Source organism: Aulostomus chinensis, chromosome 8 (genome assembly GCF_037954235.1).
Source record: "Aulostomus chinensis isolate RoL2024-O1b breed Wild chromosome 8, RoL_Achi_v1.0, whole genome shotgun sequence".
Classification (NCBI taxonomy): domain Eukaryota; kingdom Metazoa; phylum Chordata; class Actinopteri; order Syngnathiformes; family Aulostomidae; genus Aulostomus; species Aulostomus chinensis.
The window spans coordinates 18,972,201-18,992,460 of record NC_141327.1 but is presented as its reverse complement, the minus strand read 5'-3'; the positions used below and the strand labels follow the sequence as shown (position 1 = coordinate 18,992,460).

At 43.0% G+C, this 20,260-nt stretch overlaps 1 protein-coding gene across 11 annotated transcripts in view; it reads left to right on the top strand.

Moving 5' to 3' along the window:
• The window catches only part of slit2 (slit homolog 2 (Drosophila)), a 91,392-nt gene that overhangs the window by 8,032 nt on the left and 63,100 nt on the right, over positions 1-20,260 (top strand). For all 11 annotated transcript variants that reach the window (XM_086211497.1, XM_086211496.1, XM_086211488.1 and 8 more), the window contains one exon: positions 1,651-1,722. In XM_086211497.1, the coding sequence (XP_086067623.1) occupies positions 1,651-1,722 (72 nt within the window). The remainder of the gene's footprint in view (positions 1-1,650; positions 1,723-20,260) is intronic.

The window sequence follows — 20,260 nt, the reverse complement described above, 5'->3', positions numbered from 1 at the left end:
ATTTATGTCAAATAAAAGAATGAATGAATCCAGTTTCGTCTGCAGGTTTTGTGAAACATGCACCTAATTCAGCATATCGAAACAAGTTCAGCATGCATGACGAAGCAGATTATGCGTAATTACCGTAAATTAGCTGTGATTTTAGAAAAAATCAAATAAAGTGCACTTACATGCACAAAAGTCTGTGAGAAAGCATGCAGCAGTCTTCATTCTCTCAGTCTCCTAGTCTGACAGCATTGCATCTATTTTAAGAAGATGAGCTCATACCCCCTCTCTGTCCTCCTTCCTCCTCCACACCTACAGCGCCAGTGCATGCACTCTCCCAGGGGAGGTCTAGCCCACTAACGGGTGCTCATGGCTGGGCAGGACCTGCAGGGGTAGTGGGCCTCTCTGCAGGACCACGTGGGGCTCTTAGCCGCCAGAGCAGGCGTTAACGGAAGAGGGGTGAATAATTTAGAAACATCATTTCAGCTGGATGTGAAATATTTATAAGTGGCCTCTGATGTAACTGTGGAATGTGAATCTGCGTGCGTGCGTGTGTGTGTGTGTGTGTGTGTGTGTATGTGTGTGTGTGTATGTATGTATGTGTGTGTGTGCACGCGCGCGCAAATTCATATATTTGTGCACTTGTGGGTGTTGGATGGACGCGAAGGGGGATAACATCATAGGAAAGGAGTACACGTTTGCTAGCAGTGAAAGACGAAGGTAAAGACAAAAAAGTAATTATCAGAAAAAAGCAAGTTTTTGAAGTGCAGCATTTCCTTGATTTACGGGTGTGTAAAGTTTAAAGTTACTCTTTCCTCCTCGCTTTTAATCCCCTCTTCTTTTCCGCGCTCTTCCAGTAGCAGCCAGCAAAGCATCTGTCACTGGTCCTGTCAGCGTGTGTGCGTGTGTGTGTGCGCGCGCGCGCGTGTGTGTGTGTGTGTGTGTGTGTCAAGGTTAAACTGTTTCAGCAGCCTGTCTCTCATTGTGTCACTCAGTTGCCTCACTCTCCCCTGACTCACATCAAGGCACATCCACACACACATCCACACCAACACACACAGCACACAAACCTCTTCAGTCCACTCAACCAGGGTTAAATGATCGCACCCAGATTATTAAACTCACCCGAGTTCTCTCAACACTTCTGTTTGTGCGTGTGTGAGTGAGTGTGTGTGTGATGGCGGGTTGTTGTGAGTTCTTCCCCTGTGAGGGCCTTGTTTACTCAGTGGGGTCCTTTTCACACATTCGGTAGCCCGGCCAGACTGCCTGTTTGTTTTTCCCACATCGTCTCCTCTTCTCCGCCTTTGTGATAAAAAAACCTCCCTCCCCTTCATTCGAACGCCTTCTCTCCCTTTTCTCCCCCTTCCTCCTTCTCTATTTGTCCGGCAGCCATGTTGTACCCCTTAAATCAGGGGTTACCCAGAGTATCCATCTATGAACATGTGTGTGTTTGTATAAAAACAAGTGTCTCCATTAATCTCTTCACTCTATTAAACTTCCCATAACGACACCGACTTGTGTTTCAGTCAAAATAATATCACAATCTGATATGCTGATCAGGAAACACACATTTCACTTTAAAAAGCTAATTATACACAAATCACTTCACCCTCACTGTCTGGAACGGGTAGAATTTATTCCCTAACGTATGCTGTGTTTTTACAGGCGCCTGAATCGGAATAATCTGGCTGTGTTCCCCGAGCTGCTGTTCCTGGGAACGACAAAGCTTTACAGACTGTAAGTCCTGGTTTTACTCCTATCAGCACCAAAATGCACTGCATTGTTGCCTCAAATGTCGTTTCTCATTTGTTTCATTTAATGGGAGCGTCACAGAGCAGGTGTAAGACGATTCAGATGAATAGCAGCCTGGTGCTGTCAGTTGTGTGTTTGTATCAGTGCAAGTTAGATTATAGTTTGAAAAGATATGGTGGAGAATGTTACTGACACTAAAATATTCAGAAGACTGATTACTGCCTGGTTACTGTACATCTCTGCCAGAGAGTTGGAATTGATGTCCATGTTTGTCCAGAATCTATCTATATTTCCAGTTCAGAGGTAAATTTGAGGCAAACTGTTGAAGGATATTGAGTGTACTGCAACTGTTCCTGGGTTATGGTGTAGGATTATGATGTCACGCTGAGGTGTTCTTTGACATTTTGCATAAAAAAATGAATCATTCTATATCATTCAGTTTTTCTGAAAAATGTTGTGATCATTCTATGGTCAAATTATATATTATAAAGGTCACAGTGACATCAACCTGGGACCACAGAAGTCTAATCAGTGTTTTTCTGAGTCTAAGTGCACGTTTTTGCCAGATGTAATAAAATTCCCTCCAGGCGTTCTTGAGATATCGCGTTCATGAGAATGGCACAGGCGGAAGTATGGATGGAAAAATTAAAAACAATAATGCCTCTGGCTACGGCTGTCGCCGGTGTTGAGGCATAAAATGTCTGGTTTTGTCTGTGACTCAGTGGTGGTGTTTTAGTTGGATGAATGAGTAAGAGGCGTAAGAGAACAGATTTTACATGGCTCTTTCCATAGAGGCCAGTTCAGTAGCTAATGGAGATTAGCACTCCAACAGCTGCTGCCCACTGGGAGTGTGTGTGTGTGTGTGTGTGTGTGTGTGTGTGTGTGTGTGTGTGTGTGTGTGTGTGTGTGTGTGTGTGTGTGTGTGTGTGTGTGTGTGTGTGTGTGTGAGTGATGAAGAGGAGAAAGAGAGCAGGACAGACCACGGGAGGTAAAAGCAGCGAAATCTAGAATTTGGTTTCTCATCTAAGGTTTCATTTGGTGTTTCATGGCCAGAAAATAGTTTTAGTCACAGGAAATAAACGTTTCAGTTTACGTTCAAACCAGCATACTGCTGTTTGTTGTCATCGAGCACCTTCCACCCTTCGTTCTCGGCCTGATTGCCAGTTCTGTAAACCGAGCTGTGGATTTCAGTACCGTGGGGTTGGGCTGCTACGCTGCAGAAACTGTGGGAACTAACTTACCGTCATGGTCATTTGTGGTCTCGGGGAATAATTATGGTTGCATATATTTACATATGTGGCTGTATATATTTATCTAAAACAATATTGACATGCTCAGATGATTCACAGTGTGTGAAAGTTGTTTATGTTCTGCGGCTGCTGCAGTGGTTGGATGGGCTTGACCTGTCGTGTCTGAGAGTGTGTGTCTGCATGTGCATTTGTGTTTCTGTGTGTGAGTTTCTCAAGGCCAAGAGTTGGCATTTTGTTCAGCGCGTGGGCCAAGGTAAAAATACTACTCGGCTATACAGTTCTCTGCTCAGCTGTCACAGACGAGCGGCCTCTCTGAGTGTGTGGATGAATTTCTGTATAAGGGTTTGTGTTTGTATGTGCGTGTGTGTGTGTGCATGATCCTCCAGGTGTGTGTAAAGGGTCAGTTGCACACCATCAGTGAACACTTTACAGTATGTAAGAAATTTCATAAAGTGGTGTTTTTGCATTTAAATGAAAAAACTCAACAGAGGACAGAGAAAGACACCCGTCCTCTGGAAATCAGCAAAACTTGTCACTGACAGTGAAAAAAAGCAGTTGCCAAGCCGGCGCCATGGCAGCCGCAAAGCGACAAGCAGATTTGTCAGACGTATGGAAGTCATTCGGAGCGAATTACAACCGCAAAGTTGAAGCCAATAGTATTCATGGCTGCTTGGTCAATATTAAGTCTTGTGCATACTTCTTCATCCCCCCCACATTGTATTTATATTTTTGGAAAGCCCAACTTGAAACCCCTGAGAATCTGTGTTTGGAAGTGGGTCCTTGTTAAGTTTTATATTGAGGTCAGACCGGTATGTGCGAACTGGGCCGACTTTGCTTCTTGCAACAGTCCTGCTATATATGAACACTTGCTCAACCTGCTATTTTGAAAAAAAAAAATGTTTTCACTTTTTTGTAGTTTGGAAAATCTGTGTGTGTGTGCGCGCGCGCACGTGTGTGTGTGTACATGTGTGCGTGCGTGTGTCCTTCGCTGAGCAGGGTTGCTGAATCCTTCGAGAGCTATATTAAACTGGTCTGGGGTCAGGTATGAGGTGCAGCTCCTCCCCTCTCCAACAAAAAAAAGGTGGGGTTGTTTACGTGGCTGTTTCATTTTTTTTTGCAGATTTACTTGCGTTGTTTTCAGTTTAAAAAATGTGAGACAAATGAACAGATCGTTGCGTTGACGATCTGATAGAACACTGACGATTGGTGATTTATCACCACCATCCTGAGAAATTTTCCAAAACTTACATCTTGTTCTTTCAGTCACCATAATGATAGTAAAAATAATAATAATCATGATGAGTAAAACCTACGTCTTTTGACTTTGATCACTTTATTTCATGTTATGAGGAACGTAAAGTCCATACATCAGAACGAAAAACACATCTATCGAGGAAATTATACATTTTGAAGCCTGTCCTAAAACATTTTCAATAAAAGTACATTCCGTATTTGATATTTGATGTCATTTTTTCCTTTCTTATACCGTTCTTTTTGATCTTGATATTTACTAGCGTATGGTCTTTTCCAGTGTATTTCCACACTGACGAAGATCCATTGAGGTTGAAATCTATCTGCTTGTTAATCAATACACTCTAAGCTCCTTTGACATATTCCACAATTATTCTGTAAAAAATGGCTCCGTGATGCTTTTTTTGAACACAGAATCAAACAAAGCTGCCATCATGCTGCCAGGCTTGAGACTTTACGGAGAATTCTGGTGTCCCCCAACAGATCCTCTAGAGAGCACATCAGAGGTGAAATGCTCCGTCTGTGTGTACTCTGGATGATGAGGTGTAACAGTGGTGTAATATGGTGTAATATCAAAGGCCGCATCAAAGAATTTCTCCTTGCATTTCATATCTCAACGCGTTCGTGCAAGAAGTTGTGAGCGGGAGCTCCTACAAACCTCTGTGTTGTCTTCATCCATCTCTTGAAATCCTTTAAAACACCTGCGTCTACACCACTCAACACACACACACATAAACACACACACACACATAAACACACACACACATAAACACACACACACACACACACACACACACAAACTTGCCTCCCCCATTACCCCAGGGCCCAGACTCTATTAGGTTACATAGACACACATTTGGAGACACCATGTGGTGGGCATTTCCCAAAGATGCATCTCTCTCTCTGGCTTTTTCTGACACACAAATTCACTCTCACACACACACACACACACACACACACACACACACACACACACACACAGGTCTGCCCCTTTGTTTATCACTGTATCCACACTCCAATAATGCTGAGGACCACAGCAGTGACTGTTTGCTCCGACAAAGAGAGGAAAGGCAGAGGGAGAAGAGGAGCGGATCAAACACAGCCAGTTCATTAGGAGGACTCTGTAAAACAAGACGGGCTAGTAAAACCTCACCATATTGGCCAAGAACCAAGAGACACCCAGGACAAGCAAGACTTCAGTTTTGAGACCATAACAGACACACAAGCTGTAGACCGTAAATTAGAACAGGCAAACATTGAGGATGTTTTGCCGCTGATGTCCACTGGCAACACCAGAAGCTACGTTAATTTGACCCCGAGTCTGTTCAGGCTGTTCAAGTCGGTGTGTCTTGCCCGACATCTGAATTCATTGATCATCAACATTTTGGTTGCAGAGACTCTTGAAAAACTTGTCTCATCCACATCAGTTGTGATGCTGAGCAGGAGACGGGTGTGACATCTTCCTTTCTCAAGACTGACGGATGCTTCACACTGGATGTGTGGATATTTCCTCTGATAGCGTTGGCAACAGCAAAAAACTATAAAGACTGAAAACCAGATGAAGTTTTAGATTGTGTTTATGGGTGTTTTAATGGCCACATATTCTCAAATCTTCACACTCACCTCCAGTATTATTGCACATTATCAAAGTCTTTATTGCTGAGTAGTTGATTATGCTGATTAATTTGATCTTGATTTGCCTACGTAACTGATGAGCTCGTGGGGACTGGGAGAGCACACACCTCCGTCAAGGCAGAATGACGCCATCAGATCATTTTCAGAATCTAATAAATTATCCCCTCAATTAAACTCTATCATCCTACTAAATTCCCTAAAAATCCATCCTCAACTTTTTCCTGCTAACAAGCAAACATCAGAGTTAACAACTGCACTTTAATCAAGCAGGTTTTTTTCAGACAATTATTTTCATTTTTTATTGTCTATTCATCCTCTTTTATTTTCCTTTATGTCATGCATTAATTGACTCTGTGAAAACTAATTGCTGTTTTGTATTTTGAGGAAAATGAATTCGTGTTCGCGCCCCCCCCCCCCCACCCCCCGTCCTGTCCCGTCCTCTTCTCTCGCCAACTTCTTCTTTCTCTTCCAGACTTCTCCTGGACAGTAAATCAGTAGTCAGATGAAAGACAGAGAGATGAAAGAGAGACTGATGAAGGGATGGTGTGTGATAAGATGAAAAGAGAACGGGTCGCCGTGTCCATGTGTCTGGTTATACTTGTACAGGAAGCCAGATTAATGGCGTATTGCTTTCGTCCATCTACAGCATGTGTGTGTTGGCGCATTCATCACTGAATACACCATGGGCGCTTTTGCCCAGTGTCTCGATGATGAGCAACTTTATTGATGTTCCACGTGTTTGGCAAGTTAAAACCTTCATTTTCCTGTTTCAGGGTGCTGGATGAATTAAATGAAATAAAAATGTGGAAAGATGAAAAAACAGTTAACGTAGGATGTCAACTGTACTTTCTGGGTTCAAGGAAGAAAATGGGTGAACTTCTTCCCTTCCCTTCTTCCCCTCCCTTCCTCCCCTAGTTCAGTTGGGGTTTGAATCAGTGTTTCGGTGAGGAAGTTTTGTGTGTGTGTGTGCGTGTGTAATAGTGCCTAATCTTCTGCTAAACGGTGGCCTGATGAGGCTTTACCAGGCAGCATTGTTGCTTAGCAGCCTAGTAAGTTGTGCCTTTGTCTTCCGTGAAAGCTTAACCCCGCTGCACACACACACACACACACTCAGACACACACACACACATCGGTCGAGACGACATGCTCAACACAATGGTCACAAGAACGCAGGCGTCTTTTAGAAGATGTGGGTTTTCCCAGCGTGTCAACGGTTAACCCACCTAAGAGGGAGGAGGACAAGGAGAAGAAAGGGAAGTCAAGACAGAGGTCGGAGGTAGAGAAAATGAAATTTTCTCTGAGTAAATAATGTTTTTTAATTAAGACAGAGAGTTCTCTGTGTTTTAGTTGCCACAGTGATGTGACCTCTGGGTCCTAGAGAGGTCAAAGGTGAAGAATGTTCCAGTCAGGAGATCTAAGCAAGAGGTGACTTATGGAGCCTTGGAGGGGGGTGCTGTCTTTCTCACTAACAAAAATCATGACAAATTAGATGTAAATAACAGCTGTTTATCTTCAAAAGTGGTTGGAACAACTTAATTATGAGACAAGACAAGATCTGAAATGTGAGCTCTCCCACAAAAATAATATTGTGACATTAAAAAGACTCAACAACACGTCCACTTACACATAAAGAGTTATGACCTCAGCCATCCAATCAATCATGAATAAGATTAAATATATGACTGTGTGTCGATTTTTTTTTAAACTACATAATTTTTTAACAAAACAACATTAAATCCAACTTCTTGCCATTTTTACAGATTCCCCAAATTTCTGAAGAGAGTTCACAGCCCTCGAGAAACACGAGCGCATCTGTGAGGGGGGGGCATTCACTCTCGGTGCATTGTACAACAGCTGTAATATTTGACTGACAGCTCAGTAAAGCGTTGTTTATGTGATTGGTTGTATTTCAAAAAAGTGACTTGTAAAAACACGTCAGTTAATTTCCAGCGTGCAGTTTTGATATGTAGTTTAAAAAGATGTCACTCTGTTTATTGCTGCCGTCACGTTCAATAAAAATTAGTGACGGATGTTTTAGGAATGCAATTAAATTTCATGTCAAAGGTTTTGTTTTTTTTTTTAAATATAGATTTATGACATAAGAAAAAAATGCAATCCAGGTTGAGAGACTGGCAGCGTGGCTCAGTGGTAGCGTGGCCGTCTAGCAACCAAAGGGTCGCTGGTTCAATCCTCACTTCTCCCGGTGGCCATGTTGAAGTGTCCTTGAGCAAGATACTGAACCTCTGATGGCCCTGTGACAGACTGGTGACTTGTCCAGGGTGAACCCCGCCCACCCACAACCCTTAATGGATAAGTGGTATGGATAGATGGATTTTTTTTTGTGTGTGTGTTGATCTAAAGTTGGTGAAGCATCTGCTCTGACATGGTCATGTTAACCTCTGTTTCAGGCCATGTTGACCTGTGTTCAAACAAAAATGCTGTTTTTGGTTATTCTAGGATATATTGGTGGAGGAGTGGGGGGGGGGGTCATTTAGGATGCTGCCTTTTAAAGATCACTATCTGCTGGTTGGAAGGTTGATGAGGAGATACTTGGCTACTGACTTTGTGTACATAGAATATGCAAATATCTGCTATTATGTCTGTCCAAGGAAATGAAGTTAAGCCTTTGCTGCCCGAGGCATCTATGGATGGGCCCCCTCACCCTTCCCTCTCTCTCTCTCTCTCTCTCTCTCTCTCTCTCTCTCCATCTCTGTCTCTCTCTCTCGCTCTCTCTCTGTCTCTGTCTCTCTGTCTGTCTCTCTCTCGCTCTCTCTCTCTCCGTCTCTGTCTCTCTCTCTCGCTCTCTCTCTGTCTCTCTCTCTCTGTCTGTCTCTCTCTCGCTCTCTCTCTCTTTCTTTCTTTCTTGCCCTTACAAACATCGACCATTCAGCAATATTTCCTGCCCCCTCCTGTTTTTCTGAATACACTTAAACAGATATAAACACACACATGACACATACATATGCACGAAAAACAGCCCCAGCTCTTTTCAGCTTATATATACACAAGGCCATATTGTCCCAAGTAATGTTTTCATGAAGACTCTTGGATCACACGGATGACATCCAGCCAGGCAGAAAAAAAGAAGAGAAAAAAAACATAAATGGTGTGTTTATTTTTTCTTTCTTGCAGTTGGGAGTTTTCGTGTGTGTGTGTGTGTGTGAGTGTGTGAGCGTGTGTGTTTTCAGGTATTTCCATCTCATCCGTGTAGGGATCACCTTGAGTACAAACCAACTGTTACAACAGTGTCGAGGTGTTGAGTGTCAGTGACTCATTCGCTATGAATCACATGACTGCCTATCTGAATTGCTCAAGGCCACTCATTCCTAAGACGTGATTTGGCCGTTCAGATCCCAACACAATGCTGTAATTCATTCTGGGGTGATTCACAGACGACTTGCCAAATCCAAAATGGCATTATTAAGAGGGCATCGGTACAAAAGATTATGTTATACAGACAGAATGTAAAGATATGAAAACACGCGGCTTGATTTTTAACATTTTTTTTTAATTCAAGGCGAGAACAAACTTGTTCCTTAAGCGAGCAAAAAAAAAAAAAGAAGTGAATGTTTTGTCATTATGTGTGCAGTGCTCGGCGAGCGCCTCTCATCAGGAAACATGTGGATTCTGCTTGAGACCGCAGACATAACATATCTCTCATCTTTAAGGTGCCTGTTTATTTGTTACACCTGGATAAAAGGAAAAGTACTCACTTCACAGCCATGACAACGTCCTGTTTTCATGGTTCTATGAGCTGCTGGGATTTGTGGTGCTGTTGAACTGCACTTGATTATAGTGAGATTTGATTGTCCATCACACTGATATAAATGAGGGTTACTGATGCTGGACGGCGTTAGAATCGGCAGTTATTTATTTTATGGTGTGTGTCAAATGTCCATTTTAGCTTTCATTAGCTGTAGTTACCCTCATCCTATTTTTGTTTGGTCGAGGGCTTCTTTGATGAAAAGTCCAAGCATAGTTTAAGTAAGAATTTCCCTGGTGCGCCTTAATGTGTCTCTTCAGGTTTTCCAGGGGAGCTAATTTGGATTTAGTTTCATTTTTCTGGACTGAAAAGGATATTAGTTATGTTTTCGTTATTTGATGATTGTTACTTATACTTTAGTTTTCTTCTCAGATTAACATTTCTTGGCAGAACAATAATTAAAACCATCTACTTCCATGAATGTAGTGTTTGTTGTTCAGCTAGTCATGAAAACTTTGGAACATGAAAACACTCACACACACACACACACACACACACACACACACACACACACAAAATGCTTTTAAATGACACAATAAATTTCCTGACTGACTTAATCGAATTTCTGAAACTGATCATCAAATTCTGCAGAAGACGATGATGCAATACCTTGATTCTTACGTTGTTGGATTTCTGATGGTAGTTAAATCAATCACCTGTTGCCTAAAGGGTGTTCAGAGTTCAGAGCTCACAGGTTAAAGTTCAGGGAGCATCAGTGTCGACCGATGAGATATCCAGGATAATGGACATGCCAGGAGTGATGGCACTGCTTTGCCCATCAGATTACAGAAGCAGCGAGTGCAACGGCTGGAAAAAAGAGAGGGAGAGAGAGAGAGACAGGAGGGGTGGTTAAAGACAGAATGAATGAAGGGTATTTAAAGGAAAGATTAGAGATGTGTTTGCACTCTTAAATGGTGTGGAAAAAAAGAGAGTTGGAATTTACAGAGGTGAAGACAGAAGTGTTGTGAACAAGCTGCGAAAGAAAAAAAGAGATGCAACGCGATGGTAGAGAACAAGGGACAGAGAAAGTAAAGAAAGGAGAGCTACAGGGGAGAGTCGTGTGGAAAGGGAGAGGAGTGAGGTATGTCAGTACTTACTGTAGATGGCAGGTAGCCTGAAGCCTGGAGCCAGCATGTCTGTCAGAATGAAGTGCCCAGGTGTGTGTGTGTGCGTGTGTGTGTGCGTGCGTGCGTGTGTGTGTGTGTGTGCGTGCGTGCGTGGGAGTTTTTGTGTGTAACTCGAGTGTGGATTATTAGGAGGGGTTACATACCTATCCAACACCAGTAAGAGTTTACCTGGGAGCAGGTAGTTACCAGAGCCTATGAATCACATGTGTGTTAGTTTGCTTGTGTGTGTGTGTGTGTGTGTGTGTGTGTGTGTGTGTGTGTGTGTGTGTGTGTGTGTGTGTGTGTGTGTGTGTGTGTGTGTGTGTGTGTGTGTGAGGTCCCCTGCATAATCAAAGCCTTCCCTGGCCTCCTTGTGTGTGTGATTAAGGGTCGCCGGTGTGCAGCCAAATCATCTGGCTTGCTTTTTCTCTCCTCCTCTCACTCACTTTAGCCCCAGTGTTTAACTTAATAATACAAAGTGTGTAGCACAGCAGCAGGATGTAGATTCCTCACCCTTATTTCCTCTCTTTCTCCCTTGCTTCTCCCTCTGCGGTGCTCTGGGGTATCATGGCTGGCTATTGATGGATGAGTCGACCTGCTCGGTGAATTATGGGAGGGATTATGGAGTAATCAGGACAATTCATCATGCAACGCTCCTCTACTCTCCCCAATCACTGCTACTCAGCGTTATTGACCCAAGCTTTCCATGTGCAACCATGCAGATGGGGAGGGGGTTGTTATGGCTTTACAGTCGTTCTGTATGTGTGTGTGTGTGGGGGGGGGGATGACAAGTTTGCAAGATGTAATCTATTAAAGTAATGAGTATGAAAATATGCCTTTGTACCTTTTTATAATGTCTAGATTCAACTTGTTTTTCAACTGAGATGAAAAAAATAGGCACTGTAACAAAAAATTGTTCTCATAATCTGGATGATGTCATCATGTGACGTCATTCCTTCATTTATTTTGAAAAATTAGTCCTCTCTGATGACGACAGGCTTAAGACAAAGATGGTGATTTGGAATGAAATAAACAGACAGACCTTCATTGTCGCCTTTACATTAATAACCAGGTGGTCCGTATTAAAGGACATTGCATCATTTATCGGACCCTTTTGTTCAAAATGACCTACAATATTATAATGAGACAATCTGGATCGAAGTTAAAATGAGCCAAAATGAAAAGTCCGAAACAAACCTTGAACAAGTAAACAGCCAGAGATGTATTTGTTAGCTGACTGTAGGAGGAGCCCACTGCTGGGCCGTGGTGTTCAAGCAAACCTAGGTTGAATGAACCCTGTTGTCAGGCGGTGCAGAATAAAATGAGTGAACGATCTTAAAGCTCATTTGGAGGAAACAAAAGGAGGAGCATGTATTTGAAGGGTTATTCATGTTTAATTGATGGAAACTGGCTCTGGCCACCAAGTGTCTCAGCAATCTTTACCAGAGTCTCAAACGTCAAATAAAAACAGGAAGGGTTGACTTTATGTCAATCAGTCAGCAGACCTAACATGGCTGTCTTTCTCTGCCCAGGGTGCCTGCCTCCCTCCCCTCTAATCCTCCATCTTGGCTCTGTGTCAAGCCGCCTTGTCCAGTTGCACAATATCCCCCCTCCAGGGCAGGCAACTGCATCCCCTCTCTGGGTCCATTAGTGCCACTCCACTGGCATAGCCAGCATTCTCCAGTGGGACCGTCATCGCTGGCCACTCTATTGGCACCCTTGTCACTCTCCAAGCACCACAAAAGAAAACTTCAGCACCCTCCCTCTCTCCCTCTCCTGCTCACTTGGTCTTTTTTACACCCCCATTTTCTTCCCCTCCTTCTCTCTCTCTCATCACTCCTCTATTATCTTCCTTTTCTCTCTCCAGCACCTTCCTCTTAAGTCGTTTCCCTCTCATACTCCTTCTTGCCTACACTACACTCCCCCTCAGTTTCCCCCAACCACCCACCCACCCACCCACCCAAACCCTTGCACACAGGTTTGGAGAGGCTTACGCAAGACCCTCATCCATGGTAATGATGCAGAAGAAATCAGGAGAGGAAACTGGAAGCTGACCAGTGATTCCTCCCAGGGATGTTACTCACAAGTTCAGAGCCTCTCACTTTATTGCACCAAAAGCAGAGTGTGTTTGAACTGACCATGGTGACCCAGGCTCATTAAAACACACTATGTTTGCTTAATGACGATTCAGGCCTGGAACACAACCTCCGGCACACCGATGCTTCTACTTGCGTGTTATAATGTCACGGAGCTATGATAAAAATGCCCGTGAAAAACTTAAAACTAATAACCTTAACTAATAACAGAAGCATCTGTCTGGTACAGAGGTTTGCTACTACTACTTCTTCAATCGATCATTTGAACCGGCATGAATATGCCCAGATATGTCAATCATCAGTACAAATCATTTATTTGCTTTTATTTGGAGAGAAAGAGCATCTAAAATCCACCTCATGAAAAACTGAAAAAGAAAAAAAAGAGAGAGAGAGAAGTGAACAGTCGGGTCATGGGCAGCGGAGTCCTCCCATCCCTGCTGTCACATCAGGATTTCTTTCATCTTCATCCTGACTCTGAAATGTCGCGCCCTTCTGCTGTGGATCCACATGTGCATGTTTAGCTCCAGCTCATGGCTACAGCCCTCTTCCTCCCACTGACCACACTGTCTGGCCCTTTTAACATCCTCCTCAGACGCTGAGTTTTTTTCACCATTCTCTCACTGAAGAGGGATTAGCAGCGATGTCTTGCCGCTGGAGCTTCATCTCCTCTAGAGTTTTAATAAGCAGATTTAAAAACCGGCAGCTTGATAATCAGGGCAACTCCGTGGCGAACAGCGAATGTAAGTGAAACGTAAATAAAGCAGAGAAATATTTAATAACCGTCCTCTACATGTGAGCACGTAGCTCGTAAAAGGGACTCAGAATAGCATCTTGTCTTTTCACGCGCTATATTATAGGCACTTTCAAGGCAAAACAGTTACAGGAACTTAGTCGAAGGAAGTAGCCGCTGGGGAGTTCTCCTGAGAACCTCCCCTCTAAGGTCTTTGTTTGTTTGTTGGTTGGTTGGTTTTTGCGCTGCCAGAAGGAACAGACATGTAACGTCAGCTGGCTGATGTGCGGGCCATTTTCACAACGCTACTGTTTACACGGCTTTTTAAAAACGGTGCTTACGGCTGCTGCGTCAGCTTATCTTTGTCTCATCAACAAACACCTCCTGGTTCCTATCGTGCTGAGAAAGTTACAAAGGTTCCTCAGAACAGGTTTTTTAGTAGTTTCTGTGGACCAAACATGCAAATAAAAGGGTGTACTTTAATTTTACTTTGCTTTTAACAGTTAAAACAACTACGAAAAACATCCCGTAGTCTGAAAGCGCCCAATATTGATATCCAACACAAATATTTTTGCATTAAAAAAAGCGATGAAACATGAATGATATGAGTGAAGTGAGTCTAGAAGAGGAAACAAGAGAAAGTGCAGTATTGTTGGTCTGCAGCTGCAGGCTGGTGTAGATTGTCAGGTCTGTAATCACAGGTTGGTTCCCGACCTTGGTGTCTGCGTGTGTGTTCACATATCCATACGTGTGTGTACCGACGTGCATTCTCACTACTGTCTAATGACAGGTTCCAACCCATGTGTCATTATCCAATTGTAGGTTTCTCTCATCTCTGCGGCAACACCATGCCCCTCATAATTTGATGGCTGTTCTAAAGAACACTGACCTCTCAGCAAGTGTCAGGCAGACGAACACACACACACACACACACACACACACACACACACACACACACACACACACATCCAGGATGCCTGCAAGATTGGGTAATGCAGAATAGAACAGATGCTATCTGAAGGAGTGATCAGATAAAGTATGCAAAGACAAGTTAGGACTCTGATCATATCGTATCACTCCTTCCCACATCCTTTCTTCTCTTTGTCTGTCCAAATGTCTGTCTATCTCTGTAATGGGACGTGCGTGCTTCATGTTCTTTCTTTCCTTCAGTCTTGTTCTCCAGGAGACAGTTTGAAAAGATAATCCCAAATGGTTCCTTATTATCTTTTCACTTCGCTCTAACAAAAACAATATATTATTCATGCCTCATTCACAAACTGTTCTTATGCACATATTTTGAGTTGAACCTGTTTTTTTAGCCCTCATTTTAGTCTTACAGACAGGACACAAGCCCTTATGGCTATTTGATTGGTCTTCCTCCTGACTGAGATGCTGACACATGTCTTGCAAGGGCAGGTGATTGACAGTTACCCATCAGGCTTTGCCTCCTGTCTCTAAGACTAAATTGAGGTCCAGAAAAAATCCCACGGTGAACAAATGTGTGTGTAATGTAATGTCATGAATGAGGGTTCCGCTGACCGTGTGAAATCACCCTCTCCCCTAACCTTCTAACTGGGTGAGAGTCCGCATTCTAAACTGTCCAAAACTTTATGAGGTTCAGTGGGATGAAAATACAAGGTCAGAAATTCAATTATGGACAATTGGCAGGAATGTAGAAGGGGGGGGGGGCTTTAGGAAGGAGGGATCGAGGGAAGGGAGACACGGGGGACTAGTGTGTGTGTGTGTAGGTCTCTTCCTGTTGCAAGTCAGATATCAGCAGAGAAACTTAAGAGTTCAAAAAGAGGAATTTGAACTATCTCTAAATTTTAGATGAATAAATGCTGTTTTTAAATTATTTTTTTTTTTATCAAAGCTGCTTTTCTTTGGATAAGAAAGATTTGTCTTCCATCTGTCCTACCTCTCAGCTGCAGAAATACATCCAGGTGTCTCTCAGCAACATTTCTTTCTGCTGTAATTATGGAACTAATGTCTGTTCCTCATCTTTGTTTGTTTGTGTGTGTGTGTGTGTGTGTGTGTGTGTGTGTGTGTGTGTGTGTGTGTGTGTGTGTGTTTTCCATAATAACAGAAAAGAAAGACATGGATATTTCTTAGTTTAGGAGAAGGTGCGCTGCCCCAAGTTGTAAAAGACAGAATCAGACAAAAGCTTTCACACCTGGATGGTTTATCTCTGAATACACATGCACTCTCACACACACACACACACACACACACACACACCACACACACACACACACACATAACTGCTCATAAAGACAACTAACAGGCAACCCAAGGCTATGATGTCAGTATGTTACAGTTTTTATAATTACAAGTAACTCTCAGGGTGGGTGAGTCAGTGGGTGGTGGGTTACTGTCAGTGTGTGCAGGCGATTCCAGACTGCGTTGCCTTAGTGACCCACTAGGTAACAGTGTGTGTGTGCGTGTGCGTGTGTGTGTGTGCGTGTGTGTGTCTCAGAGATCGCAGCAGCTGAGGATGTCATATATCCTTGTGTTTTCTGCTGTGTGTGTGTGTAGTTGACAGCATGATGGGTAGAAGATCAAGGAGTTATTATTTGTGAGTTATTTTATTGTTAATAAGCTATGAACAGGCATCTCCTCAGCATGCGAGACCACAAACCTCCGTCAAGGTGGTATGACACCGTCGGATCCAGTTTTAAATTGTAACTTGGTTGTTCGTCAACTAGGATTTTTTCTTTTATCTTACCACATCCTAAAAATCCATCCGAACATTTTTGATGTATCTTGCAGACACACAACCCAGCCTCCCTTAACAAAGTACTGAATAACCATTTAAAGGAAATGATACGATTCTCAGATATAACTCTATAAAAACATTCAAATCAATTTTATAAATGGTTTATTACAAACTAATTATCAAGCTTTACCATGGTATGATCATGTTATATAAGCATTTCTTACAAATGATCTGCTAATCATTAATAAATTATGTTTAAAATGTAATGTGTGTAATAAGAATATAATTTTTGACTAATGATAAAATATCCTACCAAAAAACATTATTAGTAATTAGTTTGATTAATTATCCGTTTATTGTTCACTTTGTTTTTAGTTCTTTCATTTCCATCCACTTTGGTTCTCAATGGTTGTGTAGATTTTCTTTTCTTAATGGTTTTGGAAGGATAAATTATGAATCCTGTTTTCTTGTTTGCAGTGTATTAACTCGACGCTAGCTGTGTATCCGTGGCAGCTCGTGCTCTGTGCAGTACATTGTGCTTTCACCTGGAATGAAATGCGCAATACAAATAAAGTTTTTCTCGCCCGCTTGAATCAGGAAAGTGGGAAGAAAAAAAGAGGAGCGAGCAGGTGATGAAGTGATTGACTGGAGGAGGAAAGAGGGAGGAGAGGAGAGGAAAGAGTTATTAACCACAACACATTATCGCCTGACAACCTGCATGTTCAGACTAAACCCGCAGTTAATACCAATGTATGTGCGTGCGTGCGCGTGTGTGTGTGCGTGTGTGTGTGTGTGCGTGCGTGCGTGCGTGTGTGTGTGTGTGCGTGCAGGTTTGCAGGGGTTCGTAAGTTCAGTGTTGCAGGCCTCACAAGCCTCATTTGAACTACATGTGTATGTTAGCATTCTGCTGTTTCACAGACGTGAAGGAGGGAAACACTGAATCTGCATTTCTGCATCTGCAACTGTGGCTCTGTTCCCATCTCCTGCTTCATTTCCCTCAATCATCACTCAGGAGATAGCAGCCATTAAGTCGGCTTGGCTGATTTTTTTAAATAGCGTTTCTTCTTCTCTCCTCTCCTCCATGACTCCTCTGACCCTGATACTCTTCTATCTCTCTGCTGTTTTATTGTTGTGATAAAGAAATTCAGAACATATCTTTTATTCCTCCATCCGACAGGTGATATCTGATGCGATGATGGTGATGGCTGAAGCTAGTCAAGCAGAATGGATGGATATAATTGAACAGTGGCGGTGGGTGGGTGGGGGCAGCTCTGCAAATGGCAGCCGTTTCCATGGTAGCAATTAAGCGCTGGGAGGTTTCAGGTCAGGCTTAATTAGCATGCAAAGATGAAAGAGAGTCAGATGAGTGGGGCTGGACGTTTGATTGCTGTTTGTCCTCCATGACCAGTTGTGTGCGTGTGTGTGTGTGTGTGTGTGTGTGTGTGTGTGTGTGTGTGTGTGTGTGTGTGTGTGTCCAGGCTTTTCAAGCTGTCTCTTGGATTCTCATCATAATGCGCATTAAATATTACTGAGCAGGATATCTTACAGCATTGAATTACTGCACCAAATGCAAAAATCCTTTCAAGACTTCTATCACACACAAAACAGGACCCAACAAATTACAAATAACACTCAACAAGGACTCTGTTGACAGCAGTGGCTTGAATTTACATGAAACTCCTCATTCAAGATCTCTAATGATGAGAAACTCCCTGTTCTTACATCTTTATAAGATCAAGATCAAACTCCAAGGATCACTTTACTGCGAAGCCGAAGAGTTCTGACACTTTGTTTTCACTTTCACACTCGGCGTCACACTCCGACACTTACATATAACTTAAGGTTGTTTTGTTGTCATGCAGCAGCTCAGCGTGAATGTTTGGCACAGCCCAGCTGCAATTTCTCCACTAAAAACGCTGGTTAGTGGTGGGGCTTGTTGAGTGTCTTGTTCTTCAAACTTCAAACGTCTGTTACATTTACTGAAATGACTGTAATCCTGAACAGAGGAGGTGATGATGTGGAAATGAGCAGCAGGAACCGTAATGATATGAAGCAGATAAGACACAGATGTTACAATCTTGGGACCCATCATCTACTGTATGTCTGACGACTTGGTCTCTGGGAACAAGGGCCAGTTTGAGTATTAGTATTTGTATCGGAGGCCCGGTGTAGCCCAGTGACATCCGGTCCAAGACTTCCTTGCTCTGGCTGCTGCTCATTGTTTACAGTCTGTATAGCAACTGGAGACATTTGCATGGAGTTGAAAGATGACGAACATGAGCGGATTCCAGGTTACAATCCGTGATCGAAACGGCTTTGTTAAATCATCAGCCATTTTCCAAACTTGCATTTCAGTCTCTTTTGCACTTCACACAGTGACTGATGCTCCGCTCAAACATGATTGGTCAAAACCACTTGAACAGAATCCAGAAGCTTCCCTGCTCTGTCGTTTTGTCCCCTGCCTCTTATATTAGAATTAGCATGCTGTTATGTGTCGAGGCAGGAGCACATCAGGCTACGTCCCTGCTACAACTCAGAAAGAGGGTTAACCCCTAACAAACGACCATTTATGATCACCACCACGGTGGCAACATATTTTATCACCCCCTGCTGCTAATGTTTCTTCTTAAACTCTAGTAGTTGTGCAAGAGAAAGAGGAAGAGCTTCTCTGGACAGTCCCACAGTTGATGCTAGCATAGGTCAGGATAGCGTCTTCTTATCCGGGGTCTATTAGAAGTGATGAGATCACAAACTCAAAATCCTGAATTGAATTGATTGCTGCTTTCCGCATGAGTTACACCTGATAATGTTGTAGCTCCATGTGAAATATGAAACCTGACTTACACGGATAATAGTATATTTTCTCCTCTTACATCAACACGTCTGTCAGGAAACAGGTATTTTTTTACCTCCCCCGCGTCCCTGCCTGCTCACGTCCCTCCGCTTTGTCTTTCTGAACTTTTAACAGCTCAGAACTCACAGCGGAGGCTTTCAGCTCTGATATTCATAGTTCTATGATACAAAGCCCACTAGACATGCCTACTAGTGTGTGTGTGTGTGTGTGTGTGTGTTTTTGTGGTGATTGATATGCATTAATGATGTAAGACCAACAGCCTTTAAAAGCTGAGAAACTGTAAGTAGGGCCTTGAGCTGTGACTATTAGTTTGAAAGTTTCCGGTGTTGGCAAAACATTAGGGACTGCAGTGTGGCAGATGTTAGGGAACTCTGTGTGTGTGTGTGTGTGTGTGTGTGTGTGAGGACTAACAGTGGCAGGTGGTAAGTTTTATTCGCCCCTCTGGCCCAAACCCATGGTCACGGGGGATTGTAGAGCAATCTAAAGCTCAGCTGTTCTTATGCTGTAACTACACATGTGTATGTTTGTACAAGCGCTTATAAGCTTTGGGGCAGATTGTCTTTTTTTACAAAAATAATATAGTTTAAAAGAAAGAGATTTCTTCTTCTATGATAAAATGGATTTAACCATAAGTATCTTTTCTTAACTTGATCCGCTCAGGTTCTTGTCCACCAGTCCTTAAACTGTGGTTGAAGTTCAAGTGTATCTTCTTTTAAATGAAAACACAAATTAGACGGTTCTCACCTTTGGACAGAAGCTCATTAAAGTGAATTGCTAATCTGGTCATGTGGAAACAATCGGCGGCCCGCCGAGGTTTGAGGTTTCTCACTCCAGATGGGCAGGTTTGCTCGGCTCAACCTAAATAAGGGTCTGACGGTTCAGGACGGACAAAAACGCCTGTCAGTGAAGTGGCAGACGTAGAAGGGATGAGGGTGAGAAAGGAGAGAGTGTTTGTTATTGAATTCTCTCTTCCTGAGGTCACTGACACAGAGGCTTTTAGAGGCTGCTGGAACCACTCTCCTGCAACACCCCGTCTAATTGGTTAACGACATCTGATGTCATAACATGCCCCCGTCATGCCACCATCATCCCTCATCCCTGTCTTTATCTTCCTCCCTCCTC